This window comes from Brachyistius frenatus, unplaced genomic scaffold (genome assembly GCF_029030835.1).
Source record: "Brachyistius frenatus isolate BFR_SWC_R1_liver_20210118 unplaced genomic scaffold, ASM2903083v1 Contig_123, whole genome shotgun sequence".
NCBI classification, from domain to species: domain Eukaryota; kingdom Metazoa; phylum Chordata; class Actinopteri; family Embiotocidae; genus Brachyistius; species Brachyistius frenatus.
Window position 1 is genome coordinate 93,215 of NW_027210722.1, and position 19,391 is coordinate 112,605.

The 19,391-nt window shown below is 43.4% G+C and overlaps 1 protein-coding gene across 2 annotated transcripts in view; it reads right to left on the reverse strand.

Annotated features, from left to right (window-relative positions):
* The window catches only part of rptor (regulatory associated protein of MTOR, complex 1), a 163,326-nt gene that overhangs the window by 38,937 nt on the left and 104,998 nt on the right, over nucleotides 1-19,391 (reverse strand). For both annotated transcript variants that reach the window (XM_069713877.1, XM_069713876.1), the window contains exons 11-20: nucleotides 16,546-16,621; nucleotides 13,651-13,752; nucleotides 10,258-10,341; nucleotides 9,501-9,611; nucleotides 8,373-8,447; nucleotides 7,564-7,629; nucleotides 4,956-5,147; nucleotides 2,999-3,139; nucleotides 2,003-2,123; nucleotides 1,118-1,258 (exon numbers count right to left, since the gene is read on the reverse strand). In XM_069713877.1, the coding sequence (XP_069569978.1) occupies nucleotides 1,118-1,258; nucleotides 2,003-2,123; nucleotides 2,999-3,139; nucleotides 4,956-5,147; nucleotides 7,564-7,629; nucleotides 8,373-8,447; nucleotides 9,501-9,611; nucleotides 10,258-10,341; nucleotides 13,651-13,752; nucleotides 16,546-16,621 (1,109 nt within the window). The remainder of the gene's footprint in view (nucleotides 1-1,117; nucleotides 1,259-2,002; nucleotides 2,124-2,998; nucleotides 3,140-4,955; nucleotides 5,148-7,563; nucleotides 7,630-8,372; nucleotides 8,448-9,500; nucleotides 9,612-10,257; nucleotides 10,342-13,650; nucleotides 13,753-16,545; nucleotides 16,622-19,391) is intronic.

Below are 19,391 nucleotides of genomic sequence, written 5' to 3' on the forward strand. Positions count from 1 at the left end.
TGTCGATTAAAGCATTCTGGATTAGAGCATTTTAACGCAAATCATTCTGTTCTATGGAAAACAACATAATAAATTATAAAAGCTCAGCAAGCGGGGAATGTATCTCCATCCATAGTCAGATTTAAACTGTACAGCTGTTTGAGGAGCAGGACTACGATTAAGCACCACGGACAGCTCCCAGTTTCCACTGCTCATCGTGATCAAGTTTGTTGCTGCTTTTTTCCTCTATAATTTAAATAAATATAAAGTTTTCTTTATTACAGTTTATCTCCTTTTATGAATTTTTTGGTAACTTTCAAAACAACTACAGCTAATAAGTGGCAGCATGCCAATTATCAAAGGAAGCGATTACATATAACTCTTTAGCTGCCTGTGAAAAACAAATCTTTCAATGTTTTTCTAATGCTTGTATTTTTTTACAAAAAAAAAATTACATTCTAATATTTGAGAAAATCTGCCGCAAAATCAAACATGGAAAATATGTAATCAGAACAATCACAAAACAACTCTTCGAATTCCTGGAGGGACTCATTAGTAACTGAAAAAGTCAAAGTCCCAGAAGTCAATCAATACAATTTTATTCGAGTAGATCTGTTTAGTTTAACTGCTTTAAATCCCTTTTGATGGGTGCTGCTGCTCGACCCGCTGGTGTGAAGCGCTCTCCACAGCTGAGAGTGATACTTTACAAAAAGTGGTGGGTGTGGAGAGCGATTACTTTGGGAACGGGCCAAAGTCCACCACTGAATAGACAACATATTTTTAGAAGCTGTAGTTACATGAATTCAGCAGTTGTGATAAATGTTCTTTGTGTTTATCCGTATTTTTAAGACACAGGTGGAGCATCGAAAAATGATGGGAATATCTGGATTGGAATGACTCGTCTCGGAAAACTGGTGAAGACCTCTCTAATGGTCGTAAAGCAGAGTATTAATGCTCATCTATGAGCCATTCTCAGGATGACAGAATGAAAATGTTCCATCCACAGTCCATGAGGCTGATGTGGAGGAAGAAAACCTAATGAAACGCACTTGGAATAACTTCTTTAATTCAGCTGACTAAATCTTCTTTCTTTCACTCCAACCTGCAACAAAAACTCATCTTTACTTGTACTTCGTACCCTCTTCGTTGAGGTTGAGGTTCTGCAGGCTTTTGTTCAGGTTGCGGGCAGTGGTAGCAGCTCGGATATTGGTGTAGGAGTTGACGGACCGAAGGCGAGGAATGGCCGGGCTGTCCCTCACCGGAGTCAGGTTACCAGACTCTGGATGTGAGCAGAGAAGGACATACATCAGGTCAGAGCCTTAGAAATGAGTCCCAATCAGACTGCACTCATTTCTCTACACCGCGAAACGTTTTAACATCATCGACACTTCCCTTCAACACAACGTATAAATCTGAGCCATTTACTGTTTCAATGTGACAAAGGCATGCGTTTTAAAAAAGGGTAACTGAAGGGAATTTATTGTTGTTTCTATATGCTGATGATGTTCTGTTATTTGTTAGTGTCCAGGTATGTTTAATTCCTTCCACACTGGACAAACTGGATCAATTTAGGACATTTTCTTGACATAAACTCAATCTGGACAAAAAAAGACTTAACAACAGATTTGCATTTTGGGTTGCCCAAAAAGTTTCATATTTTTGCACGTCATTGGTGCAAGAATCAGGTTCAAAACAAAAAAGTAGAATTACTCGTTCCTTGCACCTCAGAGAAGTTTGATTCCAGTTTTATATCCACTGACATTCCTTCTTGAATCTACTCTAAAACCCTTCGATTAATAAATGTAGGACAGATTCGTAACAAAAGCTTACCCTCCCTATTTCTATCTTGGGCCACATTAACCTTATTAAAGTGACTGTGGCCCCAATAAAAAAGTATTTTTTCTTCTGTCAAGGGTCGTGATGATCCCAAAACGGGTTTACAAATCACATGTGCTTAAAATCTGGACACAACAGAGAAAACCAAATCCCTTTGATGATGGCCCCCATACTGTTGGACACATACCTGCGGTGTTGGCTGGTGATGGCACCATGTAGTTCTTCTCCTCCTCTATAAACTGGAGGGCAACTGTGCAGAAGTTGCTTTCGTATTGGACCACCAGGTGACTCAGTGCTACCACCAGCTCCTGTCAAATGCATACGTAAAACAAAAGTGTTAAATTCAGTCACTGTGATTGATTAAAAAGTTTTTTTTTAGTGACAACTGTACCTCTAAAAAAAATATTTTTTTACTGTTTCTTTTGGGATCGTTGATCAGAGTGATTAAATTCAAGAACAAACATCAGGGAAGATTTTTACCACAATTCTTGCAATGTTTTTTCTCCAAGAGAACTGCTCTCTAAGATCTTCCATTGGTGGTTTCATTGTCAGCTACTTTTTTGGATTTTGTTTTCCCACTGCAGATAGTTTTGTACCCCAGTCAGTATCTTTACAAGCAATTTGCATTCTCCTGACTGTGCTGCGAGTACGGAGCTGGAGTTTTGAGGCGATTACCCTAGCTTAGCATATATATTTCCCCCCCAAAAAAGGCACCTGGCAACATTTCTAAAGCTGAGAGATGATGTGGTTGTATCTTGTTTGATTGTTCCATACACATACAGAAGACTTAAAATGACAAGTCACAGTTTTACAGATGGTTATAACAAAGGCTGGGTGCATTGACTTCCTGCCTCTGGTTTTTGGGCTCGGGTAATTGCCTCGTGAGATGCACAAAATTGGAATAAAGACTCCTTTAAACTTGGACTTTACGGGCGGCAGCCCATGTGTTTGTTTATCTGGATAATAAACTTGTCATTACCCAATATAGAGCGAATAATCTCGATTGCGCGAACATACCAGCGGCCTTCCCAGATATGGAGGGCAGAAGTCCTTAAAGCTCTTCAAGGTAAGCTCCATCCTTTCCATTGTTTCTACTTGCCATTTATTTGTTAGTCTTAGAATCACGCACACGTAACAGTATGATCAAGTGTGTGCATTTTGGGCGTTGGTGTGTTGCAGTGACCTTGCGGACCACGGGGCTGCCGTCGTTGATGAGCTGGGCCAGCATCATGGCCACGTTGTGATCGATGGTGGTGGAGTGGTCCGTCCTCTCCGCAGAGTTCCCCACGAAGGTTCCCAGAGCGAAGACGGCCGCACACCTCACCTGCGGCAACACGAACACGACAGGAGTTTTAATAAAGCTGCTCAAACACGAGGTTAACAGCTTTCCGGTCACTGATGCACGACACCGACCGCACTTCTTTCTGGAAGTCAGGTCGGTGATTGGGCCCCTTCGCCCGGAAACCCAAATAGTCTCTCAGCACACTTGTACAAAGATGTTTGAATGAGTTGAGAGACCAAAGGATGAAAGTTTTCGGTAATTACGGTTCAGTTTCCTCTCCTCTGCATCAGTATGAGACGCAGAGATGATCAGTGCTGCGCGCTTCGCCGAGCCGCTCTCTCACTACAACTCATTACTTCCAACACCTGCTTCATTGCCTGTTTAATCTAAAGCTGCCATCACCCAGAAGGGATCTTCCATCAGTGACTGGTTTCACAAACAGAACCAGACCTCAGCCCCAGAATGAATATTTGGTGGAACTGTTTGTTGTGGCAACAGAGAAGATTTGTTTTTCTTGTCGGGATTCAGGATGATTCATCACAGCAGCTTTTAGTAAAGCACACAGATGTTACTTTGATAAGAGTTTGATCAGCTCCGATTAAAATGTTCTACTGAAACATTTCAGATCAACACTTGCTGAAACCTGGAATTAAATAAGTCATGAAGGCAAATCAAAACACAAGAATTTCCCTTTATGAACTGGAATAAAACTCTGAATACCACCAACAATCAAATATAAACAATGTGCGTACTTTGTGTATCTGTTATACTTTGTTCTATCCTTTCACACTTTTGCTTAAACTCTAAACCAAACCTTCAAAACTACAATTACCGCCTAGCGGCTGTTTGCCTCCGTTAACCATTCAGGTTGTAGTTTACATGTATATCTGTCCAAACCAAACAAATATTAAACTTACAGTGACCTTGACCTTTTACGAAAATCGAAACAGTTCATTGCTGATCCAAAAGTGAACATTTGTGACAAATTTAAAGAAATTCCTTCAAGGCGTTTCTGAAAAATTGCGTTCACAGGCACGGGTTAATGTGAAGTGACGGTGACCTTTAAACACCAAAATCAGGTCATCGTTGGTACTAAGTGAATGGTTTTGCCAAATTTGAACAAATTCCCAAAAAGGCGTTCTTGATATATGTTGCTCACAAGTGCGGGACGGACAGATGAGGGGAAACGTGAGGTCACAGTGACTTTGACCTTTGACCACCAAACTCTAATCAGTGCATTCGCAAACTTTAAAATAAGGAATGGAAATTAAATGAACAACACACACACACACACACACATAGATGCGTCTGCAGAACTCAGTTTCAACCCTGCAGTCGAAGCAGCTGCCTGTCCGAGAGAAGGAGGAAGGAGGTCCTGCTGGAAACAGATGTTTCACGTGTGTGTGCATGTGTGTGTGAGTGGGGGGCATCGAGGTCCTGGGTGAACTGGAGGGAAACCTCTGCCTCGCCGTGCCTTCGGTGCACTCACAACCCCATCAGCTGTCCTCTGTCCACATGGTGGGTCCACAGTGTTTAGAGCCTCTGTGTGTGTGTGTGTGTGTGTGTGTGTGTGTGTGTGTGTGTGTGTGTGTGTGTGTGTACACTATATAAACAGGTAGGCTGCAGAGGGCTGAAGATGGTGATTCGACTCTGACTGATCAGAAGTTAGTCCCGTGTTCTTAATGAAAGGATAAAACAGGACTGGAAAATATTTTTTTAAGTGGGACACGAGCACAGTAACATTCACACTAATAGTCTAAAGAAAAACATTTTCTACAGAAATAAATTTGAAAAGCAGGATTTAATCATTCACAAAGGGAGATCAGAACTTCTTTAAGGTGTGCCGTTAACGCCTCACCTCGGGGATAGGGTCCGACAGCAGCGTGTACAGCTTCTCGTGCGCGCTGTCTCGGACTCCGCACCAGCGCGCCGGGTCGAAGTTCTGCCAGATGCGACCCAGGCAGATGGCCACCCACTGGCGGAGCAGAGGGTGGGGGTCGGACAGCTGCTCCAGGCAGTTGGCGATCAGGTTGCCCTGCAGACAGGCCTCCTGGCGGGGAGAGGAGAGGGATGTTCAGTCGGTCCGGCGGCCGCATGGGAGAAATGAAATCGGCAAGAACTGCGCGCTACAAAGCGAATCTTCATTTTGTTTTAGACACGTGGACTCGAGGCCGCGGTCGTTAACTCTGACCTCGCAGTTTAACTCTAATAAGACACGAGCGCGATCCTGCCGAGCGGCGGCAGCGGGCTCATTATCCTGGTAATCACCACTCACCTGTAACCTCGCGCTGCGATGGACAAAGAGATCGTCGAACTCGGCAGCAGCACGACTTGCTGCTTTCAACAGGCCTCACCTAATATTTCCTCTGAACAAAAAGCTAATTGGTCCATGAAGGTCGGAGGCAGTCTGAAGTACGACAAGAGGCTGGTGGTTTTATTCAAAATCCTTTTAAAATGTTCAATTAACTTGTTTCTTTCCTTCTTCTTTTTTAGCAGAGAAATAACAGGTGCCTGTCTTATTTCCTGTTTTTGGCTGCATTTGTGTTTCTTCTTTTCAGACTTTGAAGGATCTTCAGCTTCGTTAAGAGTGAGACAGAAAGTGTGTTGTTAAAAATTTTAAAAGTTGAATACAGTCTAATAAATGCCAGTGAGGATTACTTCTAAAATAATGTCTCACATGGTCAAGTCAACATAAAGAGGCCGATTTATTAAGTATATATGTATGCAATCTATCTTTTTATAAAGATTTGTGTCAGTTCGAAGGTACATTTTCCACCTTCGCACCGTTGAAAAGCAAATATAGTCTCCCAACCCTGCCAATACAATGGTAGAGGACACACTGCTTACTCATGAAGCCTCGAGTATGCCGGTGGTTTGGAGCAGGAAGTGACCATATTTGGACGAGCTGGGGGAGGAGCGAGCGGTGGATCTGACCAATCTGATTAGAAACCTGACGACACTACGTCCCGCCCACAGATAGCTGTAACCTGACTGCACCACAGGCCTGTCAATCAAACAGACACGCCCCCAAAAACAAGGCTTTTTAAGCTTATTTTCTAATTAATGACGGGATTATTTTCAGATCAACCGCCAGAAAATGGACAGAAAGACAGACTTTAGCTGACAACACCGAGATAACTCGAGGAAAAAATGTATTGACTTTTATGAGAGAAGTTGAATGGGAGTCTATGGAGCCGACCTCTAGTGGCACCCGGTGGTATCGCAGTTTAAGGCACTTCCGTATCGGCCTAAATTTTCAGACCCGGAAGCTACGGACACTTTTATATACAGTCTGTGTTTCAGCATGATTCGTTGTATAGTGGATGTAAATTAGGACATTTACCTGTACGGGTTATTGAAAATATTAGTAAATGTGTTATTGACGGTCTGGTGTGTCACTGATCAGCCCCGGAAGTTCCTCGAAGAAAATAAAAGCTTTTACCACCACACGCCCACATGAACCACAGCTAATGTGCAGAGCTGACGTTCCTCCTTTTGTCGTCTACAAATTGAGGCGTCAGAAGAAGAAACCTTTTGTCAGCAGCGACAGTGAGCCCCCCCACTTCCTCCCCATCGCCCCCCCCCATCTCCCCCCCACGTGTGTCACATCTCTCCTGAATCGTTCCCTCGGCTCCGATCGAAGCCTCAACCCGGAGAGCCGGAGCGTTCAGACGTCCGCGCTCTGCGACGCGTTTCGCGACGGCGACGCCGCGATAATGAGCGCTGTTGTCGAAAGTAAGAGGGATGAATAATGGAGCCGCGCAGCAAGCAGAGAGTCTCTCGGTAATGCCGGAGCGTCATCTATTATTTACGCAGACCTGTGAGAGAGGTAGCAGCATTAAGTACACAGGGATACGGAAGAAGAATGGCTGCTTGTGAGCGCCACAGAACATATAGCTCCTCTGATTTGTCACATTTATATACTGTAATGTCGAGAGAAGGAGCGGTACTACCAGTGAATTTTTTTTTTTTAATATATATATATATATATATATATATATATGAAAAAAAAAATCACAGGAGAAATGAACAAGACAAATAACAAGAGAGAAAAATAACCGCAGAGAAGGAGGAGAAGTGGAATATTTCTCCACAAAATGACGAGCTACATCATCGCGCCCTCCGAACGTTTGACGAGCGCCAGACACAAAGGGCCTTCGGGGATTTGAACACCGAAGGCCAGCGGCGGGCTGACGTGACACTTGCGGTGATGAAGTGTCACCGAGGAGGTGGCCCGGACGGAAACGGAGATTGCAGAGGTGACTGTCGGTGGCAAAACTGTCACAAAAAAACAATATCTCCAGGAAATACACAAAGGGAGGGGGGAAGGAGGGATGTCGGAAAGTGACGGCCGAGTTCTGGCGAGGGAGGTACACGAATAATTTGGTACGTTCCCCACCCTGTTTGCGCTTCGACAAAGTAGCCGGACAGATGCGCGTAAATACTATATTGAAACACCCTCGTACCTGTCCTGTGTTGTAGCTGTTGACGATAACGGCCAAGATGAAGACGGCCATGGTCCGATGCTCGGCCTGAAACAGAGAGAGCAACTCTGGGATCTGACGTCGGGTCGATACGTCCACTCTAAAGCTGTTTTCTTCAACCCCTTTCAATTGAGGTATCATAACAGTAATAACAGGCACATTTAATCCTTTGAACCTCAGGCTTCACTTTTAAGCTCATATCTTGGTCATTGCTAGGGATAACTATTCACGTTATATCTTGGTTTTTTTTTTCAGGACAGTGTAGGCTATCCATATCTTTCATCATTTAATTTGATAATGCTGTTTTTTATAATAGCCTTCATATCAAGGACAAAAAAAAAAGTGCCTTATGAAATTGTTATGTTTTTGCATACTCATATCCCGTATACGGTCTTTTCCATCAGCAAGCAAATGCTGCCGTATATGATATTTCTGAAATATTCTAATTTAAAAAATATATTTGCATGGTCGACGTTTAACCTTCATTTGATGAAGTGATAAACTGTGTTCCCACATAATGCTTTTCAGAAGTGTTCCTGAGCCCAAGCACTGACTTCCACTAGTCTGTTTTTAATGCAGTGTCGCCTGAGGGTCATCCAATATTGTTTTTCAAACTTGCCCCTTGAGTTTAGAGATTTCTCCAGATTCTCTGAAAGCTCAAGTCACGCAGGATATGTGTTACATCTATCTTACATACATACTTGCTGTATAATTCAACCAAGAAGAAGGGGTGGCAAATCGGGTTCTCAGGGTTCAACAGACTCCTCTAGGTGATGATGGAGGACACTTACTGGCATGTAGTTGTCGGCCAACACAGACAGGAAGTATTTGTGCCCGTTGTCTTTCACCAGGTCGGCTTGACACGACTGCAGAGACAGAGAGGAGGAAGAGGAGCAGCACTCTTCAGTCATGTCATTTCTCTCACAGCGGACCTTTTAAAATATGAATGAGCACTGATACAAAGTGTTTATAATAAAAGAGTTATTTGACCAAATATAAACAGATATTTATGTGTTATTTTTCGTTCTCCTACGGGGGTTTTATTCATGTTTTAAAGTCTGTCATATGAAACAACTTCAACGGAGCGGTTCAGATCAAAGCCTGTGTGGGAGGATGCAACGATTCAGCAAAATGAGCTGATACAGGCTGTGAACTGTTGCACAGGTACAATTAAAACCAATTTGAGATTCAAACTCCAATCAAGCCCCGAGGTTCAGATCGGACCAAAGATTGACGACGAGGTGATTTCAAACTTGAGACTACTCTCAGCTGTCCGGTCGGCAGCATCCTGAGAGCTGCCAGTTTACTGCAAAGCAATCAGATGCGATGCTGCACCATCTCCACGGCAACGACTCTACTGCGAGTTTTCAGGTTTGATCACAGCTGGATATAATTCGTAGCATCTTAAAACATGAACGATGACAGTAACGGTGAGTTACTGCAACAGTTGCATTGATGAAACTGCAGGGGAAAAAAATATGAAAGGGTAAAAAAGTTTTAGCCACAGATGGATGCTCTAATGGGATAACCAGGGGATTTATGCAAATTTATGCTGAGCCGAGCCTCAGGTGACACCATCCGCTGGAGACGGGTCGGTTCACACTGCCGCAACTATTCCTGCAGCATTCATAAACAGTTTTTTTTTTTGGTCACCGTTAATCTTTGGTCTGAACTGGGCTTAAAGAATCAAAATGTGAAAATGAATTTATCAAAATTAACCTTCTTCAATGAAACCCTGCAGAGACGGACACACGCTGCTGTTTTAGACATTCAGAATTTTAAAAAGACAAAATGACTGTTAAAAAACCTGACTCAGAAGCACGTTAGCTGGTAGTTAGATCAGTCATCAGAGGCAGCAGGCAACAATTCAAACACCAGATTTTGCGATAAGGGTGTAGAGAGGAGACCCCGTGACTTACACTGTCCACGGCCAGGATTTTAGCCCAAATGAAAACCAGCAGCGGCCGAAGCTCTCGGGCCGAACTCTGGAGCAGCTTCAACACGTAGGGGAAGATCCCCACCGACAGGGCCTGGAAACACACACACACACACACACACACACACACACACACACACACACACACACACACACACACACACACACACACACACACACACACACACACACACACACACACACACACACAAACACAAACACACTTGGTGTTTACAAAGCCGCGGTGAGATTACATTTATTTGCCGGGCTTTGCTGCTTGAACGTGACTGCGATCTGTGAAGAACGGGGACAAACCTGTGGTTCAAAATGTAAACGGGAACAACAGAATATGATTCGTTACTGAGGACACAACGTGACTCTGGACTTCATTTCAACGGTCCCCTTTTAGAGAATATAGTAATCCTACTTATTTCGACTCTCAGTGACAATGTAAGACTGTGATTATGTTCAAATGGATCAACGATACGACGTCATCAGAACAGAATTAACTTTTAAGAGCTGTTTTTAAGACAGTTTTGATGAAATTGGAGAGCTGACGTTGACAACATCTAAACACTATAGGAATATTTTCACTTTATTGAAATAGTTTCAATAGTGACTCAAAAATGTTCCGGACTTTCGAGTCCCGGCTGCACACACGCTGTGCTGCTGCACCGAAGATATTCTGCACCGAAGATATTCTATTCTAAAGTTGAAGATTCGTCTCTGTTTGAACGCACCAGACTGACGGCCCACGGTCCCAGATCCAGAAACCGTCCGAGCAGGTCCAGAGCACGCAGCCGGTGCACCTGACTCAGGAGGACCTGAAAGAGAGCAGAGGTCAAAGGTCAATTGTGCTGCCTCTGAACTGAGAGGAAGCCCGAGATTAAAGGAGGAGGAGGAGGAGGATGAAGAGGAGGAGGAAGGACAGCGGGAGAAATGGCAGAGAGGTTGGGGAGGTGGAGTGAAACAGGTGGCTCTCCCACCACTACTGCTGTCTGTGTGTGTGTGTGTGTGTGTGTGTGTGTGTGTGTGTGTGTGTGTGTGTGTGTGTGTGTGTGTGTGTGTGTGTGTGTGTGTGTGTGGGCGGGTCCTCTTGGCTGCCATTTCACTTTGTATCGCAGAGACGTCAGTGTAGGACAGCACCCGAGTGAGTGTGTGTGTGTGTGTGTGTGTGTGTGTGTGTGTGTGTGTGTGTGTGTGTGTGTGTGTGTGTGTGTGAGAGAGTGTGTGTGTGTGTTGGTTCTCTTGTATTTGTAGATGCAGCAGTGAAGCCAAACACGATCACAATGTTGCAGTCTCAAAATATTTTAAGGACGTACACGTATGTGCTAAAAATGTATGTGTGTGTGTGTGTGTGTGTGTTGCATTAAACACAGTGCAGCACGGAGCCTGTGTGACGGCCGGACACCAGACCACCTCCATGTGACTGTCCCACAGTGTGTGTGGGAGCGAGCATATGGAGGAACCCAGGTTCATACAAAAAACAAACACAAACACACAAACACACAAACACACACACACACACACACACACACACACACACACACACACACACACACACACACACACACACACACACACACACACACACACACACACACACACACACACAAAGAAAGACATCTCCACCAACACATAATTTATTATTAGTGACAGGATGCTGGGGGAAGACCGGTCCAGGGCCGCCTGCAGCTCCGAGGAGAAGACGCTGTGTGTGTGTGTGTGTGTGTGTGTGTGTGTGTGTGTGTGTGTGTGTGTGTGTGTGTGTGTGTGTGTGTTTGTGTGCGTGCGATGTAGGTGTTTGCCTTGCAGAAATAAGAAAAGCCACAGGGGCAGGAAGACAATCTAAACTCCTCCTTTGCTCCCAGCTTCAAGAAATAAAACTTCACCATCAGCTCATGATGTTGTGCGAGTTTTTATTTTCTGGTTTATGTTGTTTAGTTATATTGTTTTTATTTTCTGAAAATTATTGTGTATTTATTTTGTTTGGGAATTTTTTTTTCTCCCTTGAATAGATTGTGTTTTTTTTTTTTTTACATTTTGCCTTCATGTAAATAGTTTCCTGTCTATGTTTGCACATTTTTGGATAATGTTGCCTATTTTTGATAATTAATCATCACCAGCTGATGACACAGATGTCGGTGAATATTTTCCACACAGTCACACGTTTTACGCACCTGACTAATATAACACATTAACACACATTGTGTCATCACAGAGATAAAAAAAAAACAAATGTGTGTTTCACCTCGACTCGAGGGCGCTGAGTCAGCACTTCCCATCACCCCTCTGTGTGCACGCGCCTCGATCACTTTGGTGACGTCTCAATAAATATGCGATACGATATGTAATCCCTTTACAGAATCTGTTAATCCTTCCTGGATGAGACGGCTGTTGTCAAGACAACGCAGCACCGTGTCTCTGTTTAGCATTTAGCATTATTGATGGATTACTGTGTGTTGCCCGTCTCCTGTAGCTCTTTGTCAAAACGCAGCCAGATTATATTTTTCTCCAAGAATCCGCCAGACCTTTTAAATCGTGTGCTTAAAAAGGGAATGAAACCCGTTTATGTGGCCGTCCGCTACATCAGAGAGCATCGCAGAGGTAGCTGTGAGATTACTTTGGCCTCGTGTTGGAGAGCTGCATAATGTTACGCAATCTTAAAGGCGGCTGCTGCTTCTCTTTTGTGTGCAAATCAACTGCAAACACACACACACACACACACACACACACACACACACACACACACACACACACACACACACACACACACACACACACACACACACACACACACACACACACACACACACACACACACACACACACACACACACACACACACACAGGCCACTCTGCCTTTTCCTCGGCTTTTAACGGCTCCCGACAGAACTGCTGGATGGACGTGCTGCTGCTCGCCTCGCGCTGAGTCAGCAGGAAATTACCATTCAACACGGACAGCTCGGCGCACAGCTACTAACGCTGTGATATAATACAAGAGCACAAGCGCACAACCCCGCGGGGTGATGCTCGGGGGAGGAGAGCGCTGCATCCGACCGCTGTTACTCAACAAGGAGACGCCCGCTGCGAGACTTTCACCCCAATTGAAAAGCATCCCAAACAGACGACGCTCCCGTCGCAGGTTCTTGTAATGGAGGAAATGTGGTCCCGTAAAACGCAGAGCTCATTTGGCAGGAAGAAACCGCCGCACCTCCCACTTTCCCCAGTGACCTGAGGGACAGATCGTAACAAATAAAGATAAATAAAGGCGGGGAGGAAGAGGAGAGCGCTGAGAGGTGATGCTGCACAAAGTGCTGCTCTGATGGTAATACGCGATGCTAATGGTGGACTCCTGGCAGGTGATGTGTGTGTTTAATCAAGATGCTCTCGCGGCACTATGGGACATGTAACTTTGATGGCTTCATCTGCATGTGTTGAAGTGACAGACGCTCTGCCGTCAGCTTCAATCTGCAGGATATCCAGACGCTGTTATTCACAGCTTCCGATTCGGTACTTCAGGGAAAAGTTAAGGGGAAAAACTTACTTATAGCTTTAAACCAACTCTTAATGTTGTTAAAGCGTCTTACAAACTTAAGATGGAGCCTGAATGCATTTTGTGTTTTAGAAAACCTTTATTCTATTTGTAAAAATTTAAAAAACACACACACCTCTGGACCACATTTCTCCTCCCAATCGAAGGGAATTTTATAGTAGAACGATTTTATTTGACACTTTTCGAACGATTGTGACCACACAAGGTCGAGTGCACTGCAGTGGACATTTAGAGAACATCTGCGTGGTTGTAGATACAGAAAAATAACCCGGACTTCCTCCTAAACTGCACATGTCTCTGTGTACACCGCGACAAGTAAAATCTCACGGCTTGTGTCGTGTTATTTACAATTTATGAGCATAACAGTAGAGTTGACTACGGAGCACATAACATACTGTGTAATAACTTTATTTCATTTTAAAAGCTCCTAATTATTCATAGAGACAACCAGGAATATTAATGCCACTGATTTAATCCAGTGTTTTCTTTTTACAGGTAGATGTAGACGGACAATGTTATGCGTGTGTGTGTGTGTGTGTGTGTGTGTGTGTGTGTGTGTGTGTGTGTGTGTGCGTACCTGCAGTACGATGGGGAGCTGCTCCGGAGGGTTTCTGTTCTCCACGCCCATCGTCAGCCACACCTGGAACGCCGTCAGCTGCTCGGCGAAGAATGGACTGTGCTGTGGACACAAAAACAAACAAACATCGAACATTCATCAGCATTTGTAAAGAATTTATGGTGCTCACTCATTTTTCACCACCTCGCTTTGTCTCACACACACACACACACACACACACACACACACACACACACACACACACACACACACACACACACACACACACACACACACACACACACACACGCACACACACACTCCTAACGAGCCCGTCTGCACTGACTGGCCCATCATTTCATAACAGCCCTGACATAATGAGCTGATAAGTGACACTGCACTGCAGTAACAACATAAATCCTGATCTATCATGATCCCCCCCCCTCCCTCTCCCCCTCTCGGTTCCCGTGGCAGCCGGCCTGATTGATCGGTTGCTGGCCGCGGAGGTTTTGATCACGCAGAGTGTTGAAATTGCAGCGGGAGTTACGGCGGTGTTGTGTGGACTGTTGATCGATGCAGCGCGGGAGGGGGGAGGGGAATCAGCGCTGCGCTGCTGGATGGATGAATTAATCTATGAATAATGAAAGCTTAATAACCCCATAAAAACACTCAAGAGTCAGTGGTATGTGACACGTGGTGCATGCTGGGAAGAGGCCTGAGGAACACCCTTGATAATTAAATTAAAGGCACGTGTGCGCGAATATTTTTAAAAACCTGCATTTTACATCTAAAATAGGAGGATAAAAACATAGTATTGTTCTAAATTACATTGTCCACACAAGTTAGCAAATGCTCAGCTGTTAAAATGAGCTCCACCTCAACAATAAAATGATAAAATAAAAGCGCATTTGGCTGCTAATACTTACACAAGTGATGAATTCAGGGCTTTTACTTCTGTTACATTTTTTTTTTATTGTAGATTGTGGATCTCGCTCCTTTTTCAGCACTTGACTGTGACACGCTAAATATTTTGAACAGTGTTTTTTACGTTTGTTGCCCAAAGGTACTTTATGTGTTTAACACGCCGAAGGACAAATATGTAAATTGGTGAAAATTCATGTTTATTTGCTATCTTCTACATGTAATGGTTAAAAATGGCAAAAGGAACCTAATTGTTGCTCGGCTAGTGTCTCTTCCTGCTGATACACAGATTCACGAGGAAGTTTCTGGAGGTAAAAACCCCTCAGGGGCCGACTCAGAAAACACACAGAGGGTAGATCGTTCTTGAGCCAACAACGACTCCGGTTTTCAACCTTTGAAAGCTAAAAAAAAAAGAAAAAAAAAGAAGAAAAGAAAACACTGAAAAAACAAAAAACAAAACGGTGGATCAGCTAAAGAAAACTTACTAATAAATCACAGATGTGGACTCTGCTGCTGCCAGTTTACACTGAATCCAAATGAAGAAAAAAGGGTTCAATCACAATCATGAATAAAAACATTATGTTTTAAATTTTAAAATTTAATCATTTTCAGCTGTTGCAGTGAGAAAAAACCCCTCATCGAACAAACAACAGCTTTGTTTTCCTTTTTTTCAGTGAATTTTCAGAAAGATGAATGTTTTAAATTTCTTGCAGTGTCACTACAAGAAGCGACTGGCTGCTTGAGGGGGGGCGGGAGGGTCATGCAAAATAACGAAAAAAAGAAAAGAAAATTAAAATGAAAGTTTTACATATATTTAGAAAAATAAAGATGAATTAAAGCATGGAGGTCCCGATGTGTGTTTATTTTTTTCTGACGCATGTGTTGTCTTGTTATCTCCTAATTGTTCCACAGAAATCCAACATTTGCTCTATTTATATCCACACCGAAATAAAAAAAAAAAATACATGGGTGGTGGGTTTTAAGGAGTGCAGAAGAGGATTAATCATCAAGAGCAGATACGTACATAAATAAATCTATCACACACCATTTTTTTTTTTTGGTTTGTTTGTTTTCTTATGCAGTCCTGAGGTTCAGCGGTGACAAAGTCCAAGAAAAGGAAGTAACCAGCTGAAGCACACGAGAGAGGAGCGAGACAGAGCGGGAAGACCTTCGTTAGTACTCCTCAGAGGCCCAATTACGGTGCCGGTAAGTGTTTTCGGCCCGAGTGCAGGAGAAATTAGAGGAGGAGCGAGGGTGGAAAACTGCCCACGGGGGAGCGATGGAGGAGATGCCCACCTCTGAAGGTGAGGTGAGGCGGAGAGAAAAAGGCACCAGATAAAAGCACCAACACGGATAAAGCTGCTCTGCTTTCAGCCCTTTCTCCCTGCTTCTTGCCGTTTTTGCTGACTAGTTTGCATCACAGAGTCGCTGCTCTGTCCAGAATCACACGCACGAGACAAGACGAGTCTCGTTGACCCACGCGCGACGAGTCGTCAGCAGCCGATCGGCCATCGCGGCCTCCAGCCGTCTCAGTAAACATCACAAATAACCACAGCAGCGGCTCAAAGTGCAGGGCCAGTGCTTTCTCAAACTACTTTCTTATTTGACACTCACACTTGAGTTATTATACCTGACATTTTACACTGTTATCCACTGGGAGTGTGTGTGTGTGTGTGTGTGTGTGTGTGTGTGTGTGTGTGTGTGTGTGTGTGTGTGTGTGTGTGTGTGTGTGTGTGTGTGTGTGTGTGTGTGTGTGTGTGTCTTTGGGAGATTAATAGAGATGCTGAAGATGCTGGTGGCGGCGGCGGGCTGGCAGTGCAAACAGGAGCCGTTTGGTGTTTACAGGCGTCCGCGGTGGACAGAGACGAGATAAAAAAGGCATCCATCAAAGCCGGGCGTCCCCGAACCGCTCGACTTCACACGATTACTTCGCAAAACAAAACAAAAAACAGTCGCATCTTTTCTACCTATCGAGAGACGGTTCCGCACACTTACTCTGAAGGCGGTGCCCTCCTCGATGATGGTGGGCAGCTGAGAGAGGCAGATGTCCACGGCCAGGTCCCACGCCTGCCTGTAGAGAGGACAAACAAACACAAACAACATTAGAATTGCATCCAATGTTATGAGGAAGATCCCTAAAACCACGAGCTATAGCCCGACTAACACAGAAAGCCATATTTCAGAATAATATCTATATATATGATTGGCTTTTTAATTATTGATGCATTTATCACTTTATGAACCTGAGGTTATTTGTCAGGGTAATTTCCCAATCTTCACTTTTAAGCTCACATCTTGGTCATTATAGCGGCTAACTGTTCACGCTACATCTTATTTTTTTTCAGGACAGACTAGGCTATCAAAATCTTTCATCATTTGATTTGATAATACTTAGAGGTTTATTTTTTTATTAGCTTTTATATCAAGGAAGAAAAAAAAGTTTCTTATTCAACTTTTATGTTTACGCATGTATCTTGTATCCCGTATACGTACTTTGCAACCAGTAAACAAATGACGCTGTCGTATATGATATTTCTGAAATAGTTCAGGTCAAAAATATATTTGCATGGTAGAGTTTTAACCTGCATTTGTGGATGCCTTCACAGACGATAGTTTTTCGGAAGTGTTCCTGAGCCCATGCGGTGATTTCCACTACAGAATTGTGTCTATTTTTAACGCAGTGCCGCCTGACGACCCGAAGATCACGGCCATCCAATATTGGTTTTCGGCCTTGATTTCTCCAGATTCCTTACTAAGGGGAAACTGGAGAAAGGAGATCTGGAGTAATTTGCACCCAGTGGGTTGTAAGGGTTAAAACTGTAACTACTTCACAACTTCAGTAATTTCCAGTACTATTTTGTATTCATATTCTGAATCTGCAAAGTAGCTATGCTGATATTTGGGAGTATATATAAAAAAAAAAAAAAAAAAAACAGCAACTGCATAATTATTAAAACAGTTTTAGATAAACACATTTTCACATAAACAAACATTTTGATACGGATTCCCAAGGGTTATAAATTCTTAATAAGTCGTGATAATTTTTGTATATTTTCTTTTTCATACTTGTTCACTATGTAAATTACCTCATTCACAAATCGCTTCTTCTACCATTTCTTTATATCCGACAACATGCATGAAGGTCGGTTCGTCTGTAAAACGATGGTATCGGCTGGTATGTCACTTCGGTCTGGTTCTGCTTCACACATTTATTTGCATTCAAACCGGTTTCTCATTTTGTAGCCCCGAGCAACAGAAACAAACGCGGGTCATTATGTGGTCCCTGCCCCCCCCCCCCCATCACTTTCGCTCATTTTCCTCAGCTCACGTCCTTTTCACTCTTCTTCTCCGAGCACATGCTCCTCTTTTAAATTCCCTGCCAGAGGTCCTGGGGAGGGCAGCAAGGAGACTTTAATCCCTTTCTAAACACCAGCTCCTCTCTCATGGTCATCATTTCTAATTCATGGGGTTATGTAACTCGCATCAAACCTCATCACAGCTTCTCCATTCTCTCTCTTTCTGCCCGTCTCTCTTCTCTTCCGCTCTCCGGCTCCTTTTTCTTGCAGAGACTTGAACTCTCTCAGTTAGCGTGAGTTAGGTGTTGAGTCATGTTCCCAGTCAACGCATGTAATGTGATGCTGAATGAGTGACGGCGAGTTCACTCTGTCTGAGGCGCTCTCTCTGCTGCTTAAATGGCTTTTCCCATTAGCTGGGAGTGATATAATAGAGTTGCACTCCTGGCTGACAGCGCTGTAGATATAATGGACCCATTGATTCATGTGCAACATGGAACCACATAAGAAGATATGCGGCTCGAAAGCATCGCTGTCTATTCCTGCGTTCATGCAAAATTCAGGCTGCGGAGAATTCATAAATTCAGCTGCTTCTCTGAGAGACAAACATTTAACGTTCCGGAAAAAATATCAACAGCGCAAAGCAGGTCCTCAGAGAGAGAAATTAGACCTCATTAACCTCACACAATTGTAACCAAAAATTCGGCAAAGACTTTTTGCCATTAGCAAACAAATGATGCTGCGGTTTGTCATATTTCGGAAACATTTTAGGTCAAAAACATATTTGCATGGTAGCGTTTTCACCTGTGTTTGTGGATGCAGGGACGAACTGTCTTCACAGACGATGATTTTTAGAAGTGTTCCTGAGCCCATTCACGGATTTCCACTACAGATTTGTGTCTGTTTTTAATGCGCTGCTGCCTGAGGGCCCGAAGATCACCACCATCCCAAAATGTTTTTTGGTCTAGTCCCTTGCCTTCAGAGATTTCTCCAGATTCTCTGAATCTTTCGATGATATTATGAACCGTAAATGATGAAATCCACAAATTCTTTGCAATTTTACATTGAGGAACATTATTCTTAGATTGTTTCACTTTTTTCTGACACAGTCTTTCACAGAGTGGTGAACATCTGCCCATCTTCACTGCTGAGAGACTCTGCCTCTCTGAAATGTTCTTTTTGTACTTAGTTATGTTACTGATCTGTTGCCAGGTAACCTAATTAGTTGTGAGATGTTCCACAAGGTGTTTTTTTTGCGTTACACAACTTTTCCAGTCTTTTGTTGACCCTTTTGCGACATGTTGCTGGCATTAAATTCAAAATGAGCATATATTTTTCATTTAGAGCAATAACATTGTTGTCTTTGGTCTATTTTCAGTTAAATATGGGTTTATGTGATTTGCAAATCATTGCATTCTGTTTTTATTTACATTTCACACAGCAACCCAACTTTTTCAGGAAATGGGGTTGTACAAACAGAATTCAAAAGACCAACAACTGAATCAAGATAAAAAAAATAAAATTAAAAAAAGAGAGAGAGAGATCTCG